An 18,736-nucleotide genomic window follows, 5' to 3' on the forward strand; every position below is an offset into this window, starting at 1 on the left:
ATGATAGAACCTCGTAATAACTTCCACCAACAGCAGCAACGACAGAATATAGAATGATTATACACACCAAACAAACCGCTTCAACGCTCATTCACGGATACCCATCATACATAGTAGCAACCCTGATATCCTCTTTAGTTAGGGAGTACAGAGCAAGGGCTGAAAACTCTCATGTCGATTCACCTAATAGTACTAGGTAATATTTAATAAATATCACCACAGTAACGAGAGCAACCTGGAAAGCTTTTCAACAAATAGACGTTCAATACAGAACAACGGCAAGAATAGAAAGAGAAGACAACAGTGTGATTACGAGAGAGCTACCATCCACGAGGTGAGAAGCAAAACTGGAAGGCTGCGGCGGGACACCTGGGGAAGTTCCTTGACCATTGTCGTTATCCGGATCATAAGGATTCCAAGATGGCGCGATAGTTGTTGTAGTAGGTTGAGGATATGAACAGTTCACAGCTGGCAACCATCCACTAGGCTGGTAACCAGGAATAGCAGTAACAGGAGATGTTGATTTGAAAGAGTCACACTCGCATGTAACAGTATCATTGCCATAGCATACACGTCCAGCGGGGATTTGCCAAGACTTGCAATAAGAGCCCTTATCCTGACCGGGATCAATGATAATGCCACCAGTGGGGACCACAGTTGGGAAAGCAACATTAGCTTTACAATACGAATCCCAGCAAGGACCTAGCACAGTAGGGTCAGGTGTAATGCACGGACTACCAGGGAACCACATTGTATCATGGCACCAGCCAGCCGGACAAAACAACTCAGTCGCTGGCACTGTCGTCGGAGCAGGGGGAGGAGGTGTTGTAGTGATTGGTATTAAAGTTGTGGGCACGTCCATTACAGCAGCACCCATCCTAGGTGCTGCACTAAGAGGCGATCCTGACGATGATAATGTCGTTGAATTATCTGCCAATACACCAACCACCAGACAGAGCGACAGGATAGCCTTCATAAACGCCGAATAAGAAAACAAAGGTGAACGTGAAAATGGAGAAAAACTACTCAACTGTGGAAAGGGACATAGCTAGGACATCACGACACAATTTCTGCGTACACGTAGTACTTTTACGCTAGTTTGGTTTGGTACGTACTACGTACCAAAACAAACTAATGTTCGATTACTAGAGTGGATAGGAGGCCTTGAGCCCAACACAACCGGCAAGTGGTCAGTACATTAATGTTCACCACAAAACACGAGCTGTCGAAGCAATAAAGCTTACAGTACTCGGGAGTGGACACAGTGTGATGGCGCCTTGCCTGGCTCTTAGGTAGATGATACAGGTAGAGAGGGCTATTATCGTGAGGGTCGCATCACATGATTACTTGACCATTGATGGGAACTGAATCCTTAATGGCCTTGAATGGTAGGAGGAATGCTCCATTAATGTACAATTCAGGTTTGATATCCACCTAACCAACAAGCCAGATGAGGATGGTTGTGGGAATTGAATTCGGGACTCACGCTTTCAGCAGCAACCGTCATAGGATCTACTCGAGTCCAACTACCAACTCGTGATTTCCACCCAATAATGGAGCCAGAGACAGTGGCATAGTCAGATACCTAAGAATAGCAATAAGGAGAGTATGCATGGTAGTGAATAATTACCACTGCATTGTCCATGACAGCACTATCCTTCACACGGCATCCTCGACCGATGATAACACCTGGGCCTATGGTCACATCAGGACCTAACTTGGAACCCTCTCCTATCTTAGCTGTGGGATCTATCAATACCTGATAATATGATACCACCACGGACTGAGCGCAACGATAACTTACGTTGCCCACTATCTCCACGCCTGGGATACACCGTACTAACTTCTCATGTGGCTTAGCCTAAGATAACACTACTGGCAACATATTCAGTAGTAATTAAACTCGGAATATCCCACCCCAGAGTAACCAGCATAGGTTTCAATGTGTTTCAACATGGATGATATTAATTCTTTACTACTACTACTACCTTGTTCTCGTCATTCTTCTGGGATAGGAAATTCAAATGCATACTCATTCCTTTGAGATAATCCTTAGGTTGGCCTATATCAGCCCAATATCTACAAATGATTTCAAGAAGTTAACATGATGGAGCAGGGTGGGTACCGACCCTTCCAGTTGGAAGCAATAGAGCTGACCATCGACTGCCATTTGAGGGAACACATCAGTCTCGATCATCATGAACCGAGGATGGACCCTCTGTTCTATAACCGAATTTGATAGGATATATCTAATAGGGATGTGATGATATGGTAGAGGGTGTGGTCGCTACAGTCCAGCATTTATCCTGTCTCCTACGAACTCCTTAGGCTTCTCAACAAAACGATCGATCTTACCAGTCTGGTCATCGTATACTACCACACCGAACCTACAAAATAGGTTAATAATTGAGGTACACACAATACTATACCCACCTGGATGGATCCTCGACTTTAGTCACTACAATGGTACCCTCTCTACCGTGGTTCTTATGGAACCTCAAGAGATCCTTCAAAGGGAAGTCACATATGACATCCGAATTAAACACGAAAACAGGTTCATCATCAGATAGGAGGATATCACGTGCTAGATACAACTGATAACAAGGGATGATGATGACCATAAGCCCATATACTAATAGTAGTAGTCGTACCGGTCCAGCAGTGCCTAGTGGCTCTGTCTCGATGCTGCATGTTATCTTCACATCATACTTGGCCTCCATCTCCTTAAGGGCATGTTGCATATGTTCAGGTTGGAAGCCCACAGCAAGGACGACATGATCCACCCCACACTCTACCTGAAGAGGGCAGCAGATAGCTGTATACCTCGTATAATCACGCTACTACTACCGCTGCAGCAATCTGATGCTCTACAATGGGTAGGTTACAGAAAGGGACCAATGACTTGGGGCTAGTTAGCGTTAGAGGACGCAGTCTAGTACCGTAACCACCAACTAGGATTAAACATTTCATAACAACACCAGGTGGAGTAGTGCTGACGGTAGGGAAAGGCAAGGGGGTGACACCAAAAACTGATGAGGATGATGATGATGATGATGATGATGATGATGATGATGATAGCCACTCTGGAATGCTGTAATACCACTATAACACGATACTATGAATGGTAAGATACGACTATTTCGAGTGCGAGTCGAGTTGGCAAGCTTACATGCATAAAATGACCTTGGTACATGGTGAGATTGGTTGTGGAAGGATGCGTACTCAGCGACGTCTTCTTCTCCTCCTGTGATGGCTGCCCTGCTTCAACATCTGCCGCATGAGCTCAATCTTATACTCCAGCATGTCGAGATTGCGTGGATGGTGCTCCCCATGAGGTTGGCCAGATCCGTTAAGATGGCCTATGATGACGGGGATCTTCACAGTCAATGAGGACCCAGTCCTACCAGCTTCGGGAATACCCCGTAATATGCCCACTAAAGCATTTATATCATCAAGGGAATGCTGGAGGCTTCTACCAGAGGTGGGCTCACTGTCCTTTCGTACGCTAAAAATAATAACGAGGGTATAGGCAAAGGGTTGGGGTAATGCACCTTCTTCCAGTAGCGGTACAGAGCCCGCTAGCCTCCAGACGATGAGCTAAGTGAGGTAGCTCTCGATGCAATAAGTACATAGCCTCATGACATGCTGGGGTAAGCCGTCGACATGATGCAGTCGCCCTGCACTAACAGCATTTACGTATGCTCTACAATAGAGAGCCAATACAATGTATGGTAGCGGATGGTGTCCTCTATTATATCATATACAGTATGGTGGACAGTAGGAGGATACCTATGAGCTTCATAGGCAGCAATCCATTACAGAGCGTACCCATCCCAATCCTGTGACTTCTTCAATATCATAGCTTTCCTGAGGATGTCGGATACCATTTTTTGCCCATCGTTATGAGAACGACTGGTAGGCTTCCTGTCAGGTCGAGGGGCACTAGGATCCTAAGCAGATGCCATCAGAAGGGCTTTGTGGCTTATCCAAAACTAGGAGGAGCATACTTCATAACGTCTATACTATACCATAATATATTCCCTACATCCCTCATTCCCCCAGCCACCTTATAACCTTCCCCATCAGTCAAGTCTACCCTCTCGACACGACCAGATCTGGGAATGCATAATCAAGACTGCAATTCTCATAGCTTCCTACGTTGCCCTATCCCCAGTCAACGATGCTGGCGATCCGCTGGGTGTACCATGATCAGCACCAGACCGCCGTGTCGGTCCTATCCCCTCACTAGGCGCGCTTGCAGGCCGGAGTGTTCCCTGAGGTTTATAGTACTAGGCGGAACTTATAGGTTGCATTCCACTGTGTACAGCACACATTGTGATGAAGCTCCTTACCATAGCATTATTACGACGGATCACGGAGGAGGAGGCGGCAGAGGACGGCCTCGATGGATGCTGAGGAACTGCTGTTGATACTGATCCACTTCCCTCACCGCTACCAAGAGCCTATACCGAGTATACCTTGTACACTCCTGGAGATTACTACTCACCCTCCTCGTGGATTCATGAGATGGGGGTGAGGATTCATGATCAGAGGTAGTCGGGTAGAGGCAGCCGCCTAGCCATCAGATTAGGTAGACGAGCTCACCAGCATAACACCTCACTAGTCCTAGGTACAGGCCTCCCGATGCCCTCCATACTACGACGCCATACTCGAGATATGGACATCCTGTGATGGCTAGAACCCTCCTGTACTACAAGGATTCCAGTCATTACTTCGGATAGACCTCTTCGATACCGCTGAGCCTGGCCCGGCTTTCCCTCTGCTGATCCACTGACATGGACCGTTCAGCGACCTAAGCCTGCTGCCCGTACTATGTACTGGTTACATTATTATTACAGGGATTGGGGATAGTCTAGTAATACCATCCCAACTGCATTCGACATCCCTCAATCCCAAGTCTAAGAGTGCCCTAGTCATCAGTTCCGCCTACGACAGGTAGTCTGATGATGAAGAAGAGCTAGTATCACATCTGTGGGGGGTTGCCTCCTCTGTGGCATCCTTCTGTCAAGTTTAAAGTCATCTGCTGGAGAAAAGACACTGTCTTAATGATGACATTCCCTACTGATCGTTGGCAATATGGTAGATCTTGATGATGAGGATGACGATGATACTGATGGGTGTGTTAGTAATCCTTTCCCCCTGTGATCCTCTTTCACTTCGGAGAGTAGTGATGGGGCCTCTCTAATAGGTAGGCCCAGCATATGACGAAGGTGTGGTACGGTCAGACACCTAGACATTATATATACATAGAATATGGTGGTAGTGGTCTACTACTCTGCCTCACCGACTGGCAGCCTGTACTCGTAGTATGATGATAAGGCGCTGTAGCCATTTGGGTTCGCCTTGAGGGAAGTAGTAGGCCTACAGTCCTAACTCTATTCGTTACCATGAATACCCATAATACTACTTCCTATCCGACCCTCGTTCATCATACTCCCAGCTAGACCGTAAAGCCCGAGCCCTACAATTAATAACCAGTATTAATACCTCACAGGATCCCCACTTGAGGTCTTCTATGTCGTCCCTTAGCCGATCATCCGACATAGACGCCTTGGCCGCCGCATTGAGCATTATCTTCAGTTCTTCCGATACCATGATGGATTGGATAAGTCAACATCAATAGAGTAGAGTTCCTTGTCGGCGAGGGCAGGAAGGAGTTCATGCATCTCTTGGCGGCAGTTAGTCAAGTTCAAGGAGTCCATATGTTACCTTCCTATAGCATTACATCACACGTTACCGACTCCCTAGAGGAGGTATGAGGTACTCAACATAGCAACAACAACAACAACAACAACAACAACAACAACAACAACAACAACAACAACAACAACAACAACAACAACATGGATTCACACGTGAAGGTTTGGTAAGAGAGCAAGTTGTCAAGGTTAGTGCTAAGAACGACGACGACGATCATTGCCGGTCGTGGTGGGCTCTTACCACCAACATTCTTAGACATATTCGCCTGTAATATGGCCCCGCCTAGGGATCAACAGTCTAATAGGAGGGCGGTAAGGCTGAGTGGTCGGACATCCGAGGAAGGTAGCAGTCGAAGCCCTACTAGTAAGCGATCTAGGGAGGAAGATAAAGATGAGGACCAACATGTAGGGAAGGGAGGATCATAGGAGATAGGGTGATGGCTACTATCAGACATCCACACGATCACGCCGACACCAGTCTGGTGATAGTCGGATAGGAGTTACTCTTACACCTGCTGCTACTCCATCTCTACTCGGGCAGGACAGGAAAAGGCGCACATCATCATCATCCTCACGTGAGGCCATAAGCAATGAGGAGTAGTATTCCTATTATAGGGGCATTAGGGCTATGCTGGGAATAGATACGATGATGGTAGTGGTGATAGCCGACGCCACATCCGACCACGTCGGGCTGTTTTGAAGGATAGTCAGGAGGAAGATAGGGACCGAGAGGAGGAGGGTCCGAGGGATGGCCAGTCTTGGTATAAGCAAGGAAGGTAATGGCCGTAGTCTATGGGATTAGAATATGAAGATTCCATCTCTAGTGGAGATGATAAGGGAGACAGGGAAGGTGATAAACGGCCAAAGCATAGTGGGGGTATTCATGCTAGCTACGAAGCTCATATAGAGTAGGTTAAGCATGAAGCTAGTCTATCATTGCTCGATATCAGTCATCGTGGTAGCCATGGTGATGGTCAACGTATTGAGGAAGAGAGCCGTAGGGGTCGGAGGCAGAGAGATCGTATGCCCTTCTACCTCCTCGTATCGTATGAACTATATTCACGTTCAGGATCTCGTCATCCTAGTAGAGAGGGTTCTCGATGGTATGATGATCGCGATGCTGCTGAGTCTCCTAGACGAGCCCGGAGCCGGTAGTAGTGTCGCTGTTGTATATGGCCTAATGAAGCCTTTTCAGTGATGGTCGGAGAGACGACTTGGACGCCAGCACTGCTCATAGTCATCGTTATCACCGTTCACGGGGTCGTGAGGATCCTAATGACGATGATGGTGAGGAGTGGTATGCAACTGGCAAGAGCAGGTGGAGAGAAAGCGGGGGCAGGTCATCATGGGGTATTAGGGTTATCACTATCGCTACTCCCTGGCTTATATCCCACTACTGTGCTCAGGTCGGGGTAAAGGAGGTAGTAGACCTCTTCTTCCCCATCATCATACCGCTAGTCGGGATTTCGAGCCGAGAGGGAAAATAGAGGGTGTTGCAGAACACATGTCCACCACGCAGTTACTCATTGTCGCTATCAGGGTCGTCTACGGGTATGGGTTGGGTCTCTACCTAATGCTATCTCTGATGATGAGTTCTATGATATCATGTCTCGTTACGGTGAGGTAGAAGGTATGAAGCTTGTAGCATTGAAAGGCTTTGCATACGTGAAGTAATATGCCTAATCAATTCCACTCCTGTGGCAACTTGCGTGTTAGATATCGGGATGAGGAATCTGCTGATGCCGCAGTGAAGATACTCAATGGTGAGGTCTTGGATATTGCTGGGGATAAATCTGAGCATGTCGGATTGAAGACCAAAGTAGACTATGTCGAGGATATGGAATATCTCCATCATCCGTAATCATAATACTCATAAGTAGACTATAGGTAGGTAGTCATAACAGGTATAAGCCATCGATGGATAAGAAGCCTGATATAGTGCATACTCTATTCGTGGGCAATCTACCTGTTGAAGTCACTGAGCAGGATATACGGCAGGTAGTATTGTCTATTATAACTACCTCATTATCAAGCTGCTCGTCTTAGTTCTTCGAGCGTGACCCGAGTATCAGCATCGAGCAGGTTGCCTTACGTAGAGGGTCATACAAGCAGATGTGTTATGCCCATATTAGGTATTAGTAGTAGTAGGGTATGTGGTGGGGATATACTCCTCCTACAGGTTTGCGGGAGATGATGATGCTGAAAAGGTTGTTGCTGAGTTTGCTGGTGACAAGATAATAGGTCGCAATAGGGTGAGACTAGACTGGGCTCAGGATAAGCATATGCAAGTAGTGATAGTATCGGGTAGATGCTGGAGGTGTTTTATTGATGCTTCTTAGGTCAAGAAGAACGAGTATCTACGTGGAGCAACCCCACGTATATACATTGGTAACCTACATGATGGTATGTCTGAGGATGCTATTAGGGATGCTTTACAGGAGGCATTCGGTACAGTAGTAGCCATGAAACTACATAGAGATAGGTAGTAGTAGTAATGAGAATGAAGTTATACCATGTATGGTACCAGGAATGGAGCTCTAGCTTATGGTTATGTTACATTTGAAGACAATCATACGGCAGAGAGAGCTGTGGATGAGATTCCTAACATGTACACCGGCTTATGTGCTCTCCTCCCTACTCACTATGGATCTTCCAGACGAATAGCTAATTCCTCGATACGGGCTGATTTTGCTAAACTGTTGGAGCCGAGAAGAACTCCCCCTCCTCCTGCTGCAGGAGTAGTAGCAAGAGTTATGTGCATCCAAGTACCTCTTCAATGTTCAGGCTAGGCCTAATATGGTAGGGCAGCAACCACAGTTATTGGGAGGTGGTTATGGCCAACAGCAGGGAGGGGAGTTCGATCCATCAGTGGCCAGTGTATTAGTGTTCATTGCCTCGGTGTCGGGCAATCATAATGATCATCATCTGATCAGATGTACGCAGCTGGTGGCCAACCACCACCACCTCCCCCACCTCCATTTGAGGGTGACAATGCTTACGCGCCCCTCAACAAGAGTGCCAATAGGCAGGAGCGACGATATGGGTAGGTTACACCAGTGTCATGGTCAACTGATGTCGGCTCGAGTGTTCAGGTCCACTACCGGCTCAGATAGGAGCCCGTCGATTGAGCGGGATACTAATGTATCATGGACTGTACCTGAAGAGTGAGTCCATCCTGTAGGATGCTTGTCATTAAGTTTACCAGGTTTTTGGAGGCCCATGATGAAGACCACCCTTACTGCTCGGACTCAGACTACTACTATGGTACTCCATACATAAAGGATACCACTCCTCGTCCACTTCCTTCTCCTGCTACACTAACCAACGAGAGGAGTAGGAGAAGGAGGACAGAGGAGAGGTCTCCAGGACGACACCATTAAAGCAGATCATCATGTATCTACTACTCCCCTTACCATACCGTCCCCACTGTATCCTTCACCCTCGTTCGGAGTATATCGTACTGTTATACCGTTTCATTTTACCTATAAAATAGATTGTTAAATTGGAGATGCCCCGGGTCTCAGTAGTTTAAGCATGAGGCGTCCTTATAATGACCATCACTTCTGGCAAGAACGTATTGAATGGGAGAGAGGCTGTTCAAAGCGATCATCAGCAGCAGCCTCTAGGATAGCGGCTGCACTATCAGCTGTAAAGGGGAGGAATGGGGTGAGGGTGATGAATTGGGAGTGTGAGCTTATTCATGTATAGTAGGCCACAGCCAATCGTAGGCGACGAGGGACCTCAGTGAGATCTATAGCAACGGAGTTGAGCAATAATACGTTGAAGAATGGTAAGTATCTCATTGTGTATGACTATTGATGCGTGTCGGCTCCATCGGGATAATCGATCGTGAAGGTACCCTTCAACGGACCACATCTTCCTCCCGTTTTACCGCAGACCCTTCATACGGTATACCATCACCTTCCTCTTACTACTCATCGTCTGCTCGTAATAGCAGCTATGCCCCCAGTATCAGTAGCAATACTAATAGATCTATTGATCTATGCTCGAGTAGGGACTTGGTACTCTCACAAGTATACAACTGATCTACCTCAGGTTGCCGTTGTGATGAGCATCCTAGTGCAACCACGGCCAGTTTAAGTCAGCATCCTCCATCTCATCCACCACCATCATGTTATTCACTATCATCTATGGGTAACAGTGTGAGCAGACAGAGAGCTTCCAAGACACTGAGCCCATCCTCCTGTTTATCTATGACCTCAGCAGATGTTGAGAGGCTAGTTCAAGAGGAGATAAAGCGTGCCTTGATCCCGATTCAAAGTGAGCTCCAGGAGGAGAAGGTAATACCTATTGGGTGCGCCAGCATACAATCCCTCCATAGGCCCGTCGTAAGAAGGCCGAAGAGACTCTACTGTCATTAAGCCAGCGCAAGGTTGGCTAGGGACGACAGTAGCGGTACCCGACTTACGACCCTTGAGAATGTTTATTCACCATCACTCTGGTACTGCTCATGCTGACGCCGCTGTACATGGTCCTAGTGTTGTGCTCTATACTAAGTTGTTCCGCGTTAGTAGTGTATAGAAGGGGAAGTACTATATTAAAATCGGGTGCCAATGTGCAAGTTGGCAAGTGATAGATGAGATAGGTGATGGTACTTGGACTGTTCAATAGTCTCACTTACCAGGTAATCACTCTAATCACCATTTCTCTCTTGTAGCACTCGAGGGTCCCAAAGGCTATACCAGGGATACTACCCAACTAGGGCTAAGTCCCGTACTACCTCATGTCAAGGATCCGCTACGACTGGTAAATGCCTGCCTTCGAGGAATGGTGGTGACTATAGACATTGTGAGGTTGGATACCGCAGGTATCAAGCCAATTACGGGATGGCTGATCCTTCTCCTGGAGTATAGTGCTCATCATCATAGACACCAATTGACAGTATGCCCTATTGTGAGGCGAATTTCTGCTGTTCAAGATCAGTCTTCCGCCTCAACCTCATCCTTGGACGATGGTGCCGCCATCTTGGTGCTGATGTCCTATCGATTGAGGAGTGCATCAGCGGCTTTTCGGAGTGGATGGAAAACCGCCTTTTGGAGCCTCTCAACCCTTACACCTCATCCTTTAGTAGTCAACTAAGGGTGACTCATGTTACCCCTGCCTTCTAGTTCACTCTATATATCAATGGCTCCGCCTCGCTCCCGGAAAGGGCATGGTGACAGGGCGGATGATGATGGTAGTAAGCCTACTCGGAAGGAAGATCTCGCGAACCTCTTTGGTGATGATGATGCTGATAGATATGGTGTGGGGGATGATAAGGTACTAGCAGCAGTTGCGTGTCACCACCACCTCCATCATCATTTGCAGAGAGCCCTTTTCGAGTCCTTCAAGAGTGAGTCGTCGGCCAGAGGAGAACAGGTACCTCGCCACCGTAGACAACACCACGAAGAGGAGGGTGGAGGGAGAGGAGGAGGAGTATACTATGCTAATAATACCCCATCGTAGGGCAATCATCATTGGATATCCAGTATTCATAGTACTGTTCATCCAGAGGTAGTAAGAGCAAGTCCCAGGAGAGAGCGGTAGCAGCAGCCCAGAAGGCAGCAGCCAAACGGTCTAGGGACTCTGAAGGTGTAGGTGTAGTGGCGGCTGCTGCCGATACTCCTACTATTCATGGTGCCCACTCAGTTTACCTGGAAGAAGGTTTCTATCGGTTTACTCTTCCTGTCCCTTTTCAGTGCTGGTGCCTTCTCTACGGTAATACCTTGTTCCTCCATTAAGCTAAGAATACTGTAAACTCTGTCATTACCGTGTTTTCATGTCAAAAAATATTTGTCGTCATATTCCCAGCATGGGACGTGGCCATCTAAGTACCCGTTAGATACTCACGATATACGACTTCTTAGCTGCTGGGTTCAAGAATATTGATATTGAGGACGCGCCTGCCCTGAGGAAGGTAGAGTGGTTCTAACTTCTACCACTCGAATGATTCACCTCAAGTGTAGGTATTACTATCAGGAGATCCCGCTCTAGTGTACTGTTTTGATAAATCCATGAAGGTGAATAAGGTTCCCCAGGTAATACACCAGCATCCTAGTAGAAGCTTTCTTGTGAGCGTGTTGGTAGTAGGTGCTAAAAGATGCAGATAGGGATCTACGAGGGATAGCCTCTACCTACACTATGGATTGCCATCAGCCTTTGCCTGACTCTGGCAAGAGCATTTATCAAAAGTATCTCTTCGGTTTCGCATCCTTCATCCCATATCGAAACTATCAGATACAAGTTTTCAAATAACCTGATGCCAGCCTTTGTGGTAGCGAATGGTGACCGTCCTGTCCAACTAAACTCCAACTCTATGGCGAATTCACAGACTGTTGTGGAGTTCGTGAAGGTTCGTACCAAACCCATAGTCCGGTAAGCAACATCAACAGCCTCTAGTATTCCCGACCATGCCTCTGTTTGGGGTAGGTTCGCTAAGAATGCTAAGCAATTGGATGGGATGTGCCTTAGCCGTCAGAAATGCCTTCTTATTGGGTACTATTCTACAACAACGACAGGCTCTCCAGCATCATCTGGTGTAGATACCGCACTAAGTTCCCTGATCAAGTGAGGAAGGTTGTTAGAGAGGCAATGATGTCCCATAGGGGATTGCGGGTCGTGGCTTTGGATACATCCAAATATAGAGTGAGATTCCCCGACGTCATCATCACCTTCGATAGTCATTCCTCATTCAGCTTAAGATAGATCCTGCCATAGTACCATCTAATGAGGATAGTGGCGAGAGCGAGTCGAAAGGGAAGAGGACAGGGAAGAAGAGCATGAGGAAGACTCTGTCCTTTATGTGTTTGAATACCCCTGATAGGAAGGTAGACCTGGATGGTCCCACCAAAGGTATACGAAGGTGTTGTGTATCACAAGTACAGTCCTTATACAGGTATGGTAGAAGTGTTATCACTCGTGGATAAGGGTAAGCAACTTGAAAGGGACTATGATGCAGGTAATACCATCGTAATGCACTCCTTTGATAATAGCAATACTCCCCAGTATCCTTTATCAAAGAATGCGATTCGGGTACATCATCCAGCATGAAGGAAATGCTCGATCTACCCTCGATATGTACTACACCCATACTATTCCTTCTAGCAGCATGTCATACTAGCCCTCCGCCCACCCAAACAACCTAAAGCTCGTCAGCAAGAACAACAGCAGTCGTCCAGCGGTAGTGCAGCTGCTAAGAAGGGACATCAAGGGTCTCGAGAGGCCGAGAAGGACGAGTTGGGAAAGCAGAGTGGAGGAGGAGGAGGGCGTGATGCTCTAGAGGAGGATGAGCCTCCTGTTATAACTGATGTTGATGATGAAGGTTGGCTATAACATGGGATTACTGTTGTATATGTATGTCCTCCAGATGCTGAATGGGATGCGCTACTCAATATGGAAGAGGATGATGATGAAGACGAGGAACTCAACTTATACTGATCAGTGTTTATGATATAGCGTTTGAGAGCAAAGGATCGAATAAGTCTTCCAGTGTTGTAGGAGAGAGATACTCTCAATACGGTATGGATCATACTGCAGTTGCTGTACTGTCCATTTCCCATTTTTCTTTGATAAGCTCTCGAGTGCTCCCATCACATCTCTCAAGACATGGACGTCCCTCTACTATCCTCCCATACCCCCGCCACCGATAATACCAATCAGGGAGCTACTTCCTTGGCTCCAGAAGGGAGCCTTATCTCATCAATAGAAGAGAGTATTGACGATGGTAATAGTGTAGTGTCGACTGCAGAGCCAACGAGCTACCCCCGACCGACCTTACCTCTCCGACCAGCTTATCGACCACCTACCGATAGCGGGGTAGGAGACATTCTCAGCAGCAACCGTTAACGGCGAGTATTCAGGTTCCTCGAACAGCATCAGCTCCCAATCTACTAGTCTCACAACGTAACCTGTCCAGTAAACTAGTTTCGATGGAGCCTATCCCTAATGGTGATGGCGATGCCATGATAGAACACCATCCTCACCACGATGCATCGGGCATGGAGAGGAAGATCACCCTCTCAGGCATGGTAAGATCTTTGCTGCAGTACACTCAATGCCGTTAATATCCATTCTTTAACTTTTAGGTGAAACCTGTTGCTGGTGGTATCATATCAGGCTTGGTGATTGTCTTTCGTATTGTATCTCTAGCATCAGTATATTTTTCTGACCCTTTAATAGCACCATGGATAGGTGTATGTCAGAACTCTATATTGATATCAGCAATGCTGAGTCAATTATTCCATTGTAATCATAAAATCAAAGGGCTTATAGCAGCCCCTTCAAGTGTTGGTCTACCCTTTCTATCCACCATAACAGCAGCTTATGTTGATGCTGCTGGTAATAATGCTAAACTAGCCGTATCTGAAGTACTCACGATATTTGGTGCGACTACTCTGGCCTTCGGATTATTCCTGTCTATCGTTGTCCTCATTGGAAGGGATTATCTAGACACTATCAAGTCGGGCTTCCCTCAACCCGTCATATATGGTTTCTTCACTGCTGTGGGTCTGGCTATGTGCAAGTCGTCCAACGACACAGCTGTAGGGTTTACCATCAAGACCTTTGATGACTTTGTAAGTATGATACAGGATAAGACCCTCCTTTTACAGTCTATAGCTGGTTGTGTATGTGGCCTTATGAACAGGTTTGGCAATAGATGGTTTCCCAATCCTCTCCTCTTACCTTGTATTTTCATAATTGAACTGTTCCTATTGTATGGACTAGTGTGTGGTATATTGGATCTATCATTGGCGGATGCTCGAGAAGAACGATGGCTATTCGGCAGCCTGCCTTACCAACCTTTGAGTGCTCTGGTCGAGGACTATGGTAACCCTTTGAAATTCGACTATGGCTACCTGTTCTCCGAATACTCTGTTGCCATATTCTCGATGTTTGTCGTTTACTTTGTTGATATGAGTGCAGGGGCAGTTGTGAGTACCACGCCCCAATGCTGGGTCGATCATCCCATCTCTCAGGTTCCATTGGAAGCTACTTCACATGTGGAATTGAATATGAAATCCGAGATTGAGCGAGCCGCTATATCCAACTCCGTGTGTGGTCTCATAGGAGGTCATAATCATCAACCATATTCATCTCCTTATCGAATCATCCTCCCCAGGTTCCGCATCCTATGTATCCTACTCTAACACTCGTATCAATCAAGATGCTGGAGGAGGCACCACACGTTGGTCCGGCTTCTTCTATGCCCTCACATGTTTCCTATGGCTTCTTGTGGGTCAAGACTTGCTACAGTTTGTTCCCAAGCCCTGGGTTGCTGGTAGCCCCCCTCCCCTCCTCCCATCCAGCTCCACTCTATCTTAGGTATGCTGTATCATATAGCTTTCGGTTATCTACTTGATGGTTTATGGGAACCTCGTCATCTTGTAAATGCTTCCGAGAAGTTTGTCGTGGCTCTGATTGCGGTAAAGTTCCCACGAGTGTTACTCGGCCATTCATGTTTCAGGTAGCATATCTATTCAAAGGAGTCGTATGGGCCATCTGTGCTGGTCTAGCTTTATGCTGCATGTAAGTCTAACATCACATGTCCTGTAGTGAGTGTTGTCATTTCTCAGTTACTTCACCCTGCGTGTGTCCTCAGCACCAGTAGTTACCTTCGAGACTGATGTTAGGAGTACCAAGGCACGGTAGGTATATCTCGTAAAGGATGAAGCCTTGTCATTGATAATCCCACTCGGTTCATATTCAGGACCATCGAGGAGATTAACATTTTGGACAACTCCTTTCAAGACAAGACTATTGTTGTTGCTAAGACCATAGCTAGTAGTCTCTTTTTCGGGTCTGGTGCCAGATTCTCCCAAGCTCTTACTAGCTACACGAGTGATTTTAAGAACACTCGTTATTTAGTGTTAGACTTCGAATCCCTAACTTCCATTGATTCAAGTGCTCTGGTATCGCTGAATAAGATACCCAGCCTATTGCCAATGACCGATGGTGGTGGTGGTAGCTTTGTCATTGCTAATTTGACCAAAGATAGCCAGGTGGAGCAGGTTAGAGAGTTCGTGAAGAAAGCTAAAGTTTTCGACGACTTGGACACTGCTTTAGAGTATGTAGAGGATAAATGTATTGTCACTCAGCTGTCGCAGTTTGAGATGCTGGAGTCTGGTATGGGGCTTGGTCCGATCTCGCGGCTTTCGTCACGAGTATCATCTAATGCAGCTGGTGCTGAGGAGGAAGATGAGGAAGCTAATCGCCTTTTATCGGAAACCTTTGGGTCTTCAGCTGCTGCTGGGTTGAATAGTTATGCTAATCTGCCAGCACTTGATAGCTATGAGGATCTTGCCAATCTATCATATGATATGTACGATCAACATCAACAACAACAGATGGTATACGAGACAGAGGAGGATAGAGTGACCATTATGAACAATCTGTGCCGGAAACTAATTGGGAAAGTATTCGGTTATGAGCTCATAAATACCCTCGCAACCAAGATGCAGCATATAGAGGTATCTCGTGGTGATGTCGTTTATGAAGAGGGTCAGATAGCAAGAGGAGCTTATCTATTGATATCCGGGGAACTCAGCTTGTACACTGGCCCTGTGAGAGTACATACTCATATGGGTGGTGATTTTAGTCCCCTTACACAGGCCAGAATAGGCCCAGCTATGGATATACCGAGGACTAGACGAGAGAATCATCGTATTAAAGTAGTGCGATCTGGTGAATTCCTATGCGATAGTGCTCTTTATGGTGTATTCCCCCACTCCAACACTATGATAGCGGACTCCTACGCTACAATACTCCTATTAACAAGGGATAGCGTACTCAGATTGGAACATGAGAATCCCAAAGAAGCTATGCGACTCCACTTTGTTATGGCTACCAGACTGTCTCGTGAAGTGGCGAGTTTGAGAGTAAAGAGTAAGTCCCGACGATCGAGAGGACGGATTATAAAGAGGTCTGAGTCTCGAAAGAGTATCGTTGGTGGTGAAGACAGGAGTGAGGTAATCACTCAAGCTGATGATAATGCTGGAGTTGGTGGTAGTGGCTGGCGCGGTTTATACAGACGTCTGACCGACCGACGTCAGTATGCAAGACGCCATATGAGTGCTTGTGACTGATGATATCCGATCATCATCTTATAGTGCATAGTAACGTACACGAGGCAATACTGTCTCTCCTTATGTGCCATAATAGTATCTAGTGCAACTGAACATCATCATCATCAAGCCACGGATGTACTATCATTTACTGCCGTGCTTGATGATGACTGTTCACTCATGCTGCTCACTTTGTTCACACTTGATACCTTTTCTCATCGAGCCCCTTCCTAACTGTAGAAGACGCCCTCGCCGCTACCCTTCCTTTAGATGGGTTCACTGTGGTAACCGAGGAGACGTTCTCAACAGCTCTTCTCTTCTGCACTCCTTTGTGCTGCTGCTGAATAAAAATCCGCTGTCCCGTCAGACTCTTGGAGTAGCGCCGTCTCTAACTCTGCTACTGAACTGTGTACATCGCGTTTTCGTGCTAGTGGCTGTTCTATCTTGCCTTTTCTGCGTCCACAACCCCGGCTGCTTCTCGTTGCAGTTCAACTTATCGGGGAGGAAGGCATCATCCTAATAATACCCTTTTGTCGGTAAATCTAGCCATTCAGGCCAAGTTATTACCCAACAGTTATAATGTATGGGAGATCGTCCACAGTAGCACCGATCCCTCCTGGTACATCATATTACACCCAGGACTTCGGCGGCCCATCATCATCGTCTTCTTCCTCTAACCGGGCAGATTGGAATACCGCCGCTCGACCACAACGGAATGATGAGAGCGGTCTGAGAGAGGCAGCAACTACCAACTACACCGCTGATGAGATTTGCAAGGACGGCATTGCAGGATTCGAAAAGCTTGAACAAGTTGGTCAAGGTGATTGCTGGACGAAGGCAATATATGATGTATGGTGTATTCATAGGTACCTATGGTGCAGTGTTCAAGGCTAGGCATAAGAAGACGGGTATTCTCGTAGCTTTGAAGAAACTAAGACTTGGAGAGGGCGATGTGTGCAGAGACGGTCTGCCCAAATCGGTAGGGTCGTCATCATCATTAGGCTGGGTCATTCACTCGGTTATCTTTGGTCAGGTTGTAAGAGAAATTCGTATATTGAGTCAGCTTGCCAATGGCCCCAACATCGTCCGATTATATGGCTTATGCAGCAGTGCGGCGACAGCACATAACCGGAATAGGTAAGGACCCCTTCAATGGGCTTATCATCCATCATTCTTCACAGAGGAAGTTTATACATGGTGGAGGAGTTTGCACAGCATGACTTGAGTGGTATACTAGAGGAGCGCAAAAGGATGCTTACAGTGAGTGCTCTGCTGTACTGCTCTACGAGTGTATACCAGCAATGCGCCTTCAGATACCAGAAGTGAAGTGTATGATAATACAGACCCTTCGAGCTCTAGATTATTGCCATCTCAATGGCATAGTCCATCGAGATATCAAGTGTGCTAATCTACTGGTGGATAGAAAGTAATGGAGATCGCGAGGGGAGCATCGCGGAAGTCAATCAGAGTTATTTCAGTGGCGTATTGAAACTTGCGGATTTCGGCTTAGCACGAGAATGCACATCGGTGACAGATCCAGAAGAGGAGGATGTACTTCGAGTAGAGGAGCGGCAACGGAAGGTGACTATATACAAATATGTCTACAGTGGATGGGTGGAAGAATATAGTAGTTGTGATTAGGCGGACGCCAGTAAGGACCATGAGACAGCAGCTCCTCCTCATCATCCAGCCCTATACACGAATAAGGTCATTACTTTGTGGTATCGGCCACCAGAGCTCCTCCTTGGAAGTAATAGCTCTCTTTAATAATCGCGATGTAGCCTATGATAGGTACGTCCTATGGACCAGAGGTTGACATATGGTCTGTTGGAGCCATTCTGGCTGAACTTCTGTTGCAGAAACCTATATTCGCAGCAGATAAGGAGAAAGGAGTGTGTCTAACAATCCAGCTGCTGTTGTAGACTAACGCTGTCACAGGTTTTCAATTTGATAGTG

The 18,736-nt window shown here is 46.8% G+C and overlaps 5 protein-coding genes across 5 annotated transcripts; 4 read left to right on the plus strand and 1 right to left on the minus strand.

Moving 5' to 3' along the window:
- Positions 1–1,335: 1,335 nt before the first annotated feature.
- Pmar_PMAR029109 (Mannose-1-phosphate guanyltransferase, putative) lies at positions 1,336–2,995 on the minus strand (the record flags this gene model as incomplete). Its single annotated transcript, XM_002764623.1, has 10 exons — positions 2,848–2,995; positions 2,652–2,795; positions 2,434–2,594; positions 2,292–2,387; positions 2,130–2,249; positions 1,989–2,079; positions 1,805–1,861; positions 1,631–1,759; positions 1,487–1,585; positions 1,336–1,434 (listed from the first exon to the last, which is right to left on the minus strand). The coding sequence occupies exons 1-10, from the start codon at positions 2,968–2,970 to the stop codon at positions 1,336–1,338; spliced, it is 1,119 nt and encodes a 372-aa protein (XP_002764669.1). The 5' UTR covers positions 2,971–2,995.
- A 2,979-nt stretch (positions 2,996–5,974) lies between these two features.
- On the plus strand, positions 5,975–9,180 carry Pmar_PMAR029110 (Nucleolin, putative). The gene is made up of 20 exons (XM_002764624.1): positions 5,975–6,125; positions 6,172–6,317; positions 6,362–6,496; positions 6,545–6,628; positions 6,671–6,741; positions 6,790–6,871; positions 6,916–7,038; positions 7,078–7,141; positions 7,260–7,390; positions 7,437–7,577; positions 7,625–7,718; positions 7,767–7,852; positions 7,900–8,008; positions 8,060–8,202; positions 8,248–8,328; positions 8,377–8,458; positions 8,505–8,597; positions 8,654–8,763; positions 8,813–8,884; positions 8,926–9,180. The coding sequence occupies exons 1-20, from the start codon at positions 5,994–5,996 to the stop codon at positions 9,098–9,100; spliced, it is 2,154 nt and encodes a 717-aa protein (XP_002764670.1). The 5' UTR covers positions 5,975–5,993; the 3' UTR covers positions 9,101–9,180.
- A 1,685-nt stretch (positions 9,181–10,865) lies between these two features.
- Positions 10,866–13,165, plus strand: Pmar_PMAR029111 (hypothetical protein; the record flags this gene model as incomplete). Its single annotated transcript, XM_002764625.1, has 15 exons — positions 10,866–11,000; positions 11,049–11,182; positions 11,233–11,314; positions 11,370–11,438; positions 11,563–11,637; positions 11,687–11,758; positions 11,811–11,911; positions 11,958–12,095; positions 12,150–12,215; positions 12,263–12,365; positions 12,416–12,572; positions 12,616–12,678; positions 12,726–12,797; positions 12,841–13,041; positions 13,087–13,165. The coding sequence occupies 15 exons, from the start codon at positions 10,866–10,868 to the stop codon at positions 13,155–13,157; spliced, it is 1,539 nt and encodes a 512-aa protein (XP_002764671.1). The 3' UTR covers positions 13,158–13,165.
- Positions 13,166–13,648: 483 nt separating this feature from the next.
- Pmar_PMAR029112 (conserved hypothetical protein) lies at positions 13,649–16,365 on the plus strand (the record flags this gene model as incomplete). The annotated part of the gene is made up of 8 exons (XM_002764626.1): positions 13,649–13,747; positions 13,805–14,789; positions 14,839–14,997; positions 15,042–15,142; positions 15,184–15,245; positions 15,293–15,364; positions 15,427–16,279; positions 16,315–16,365. The coding sequence occupies 8 exons, from the start codon at positions 13,649–13,651 to the stop codon at positions 16,363–16,365; spliced, it is 2,382 nt and encodes a 793-aa protein (XP_002764672.1).
- Positions 16,366–17,359: 994 nt separating this feature from the next.
- Pmar_PMAR029113 (cyclin-dependent kinase, putative) lies at positions 17,360–18,702 on the plus strand (the record flags this gene model as incomplete). The annotated part of the gene is made up of 8 exons (XM_002764627.1): positions 17,360–17,600; positions 17,647–17,759; positions 17,814–17,917; positions 17,962–18,040; positions 18,094–18,206; positions 18,259–18,361; positions 18,422–18,530; positions 18,572–18,702. 8 exons carry the CDS (start codon positions 17,360–17,362, stop codon positions 18,700–18,702), a joined length of 993 nt encoding a protein of 330 aa, XP_002764673.1.
- Positions 18,703–18,736: the final 34 nt, after the last annotated feature.

Source organism: Perkinsus marinus, assembly GCF_000006405.1.
Source record: "Perkinsus marinus ATCC 50983 genomic scaffold scf_1104296976606, whole genome shotgun sequence".
NCBI classification, from domain to species: Eukaryota; Perkinsozoa; order Perkinsida; family Perkinsidae; genus Perkinsus; species Perkinsus marinus.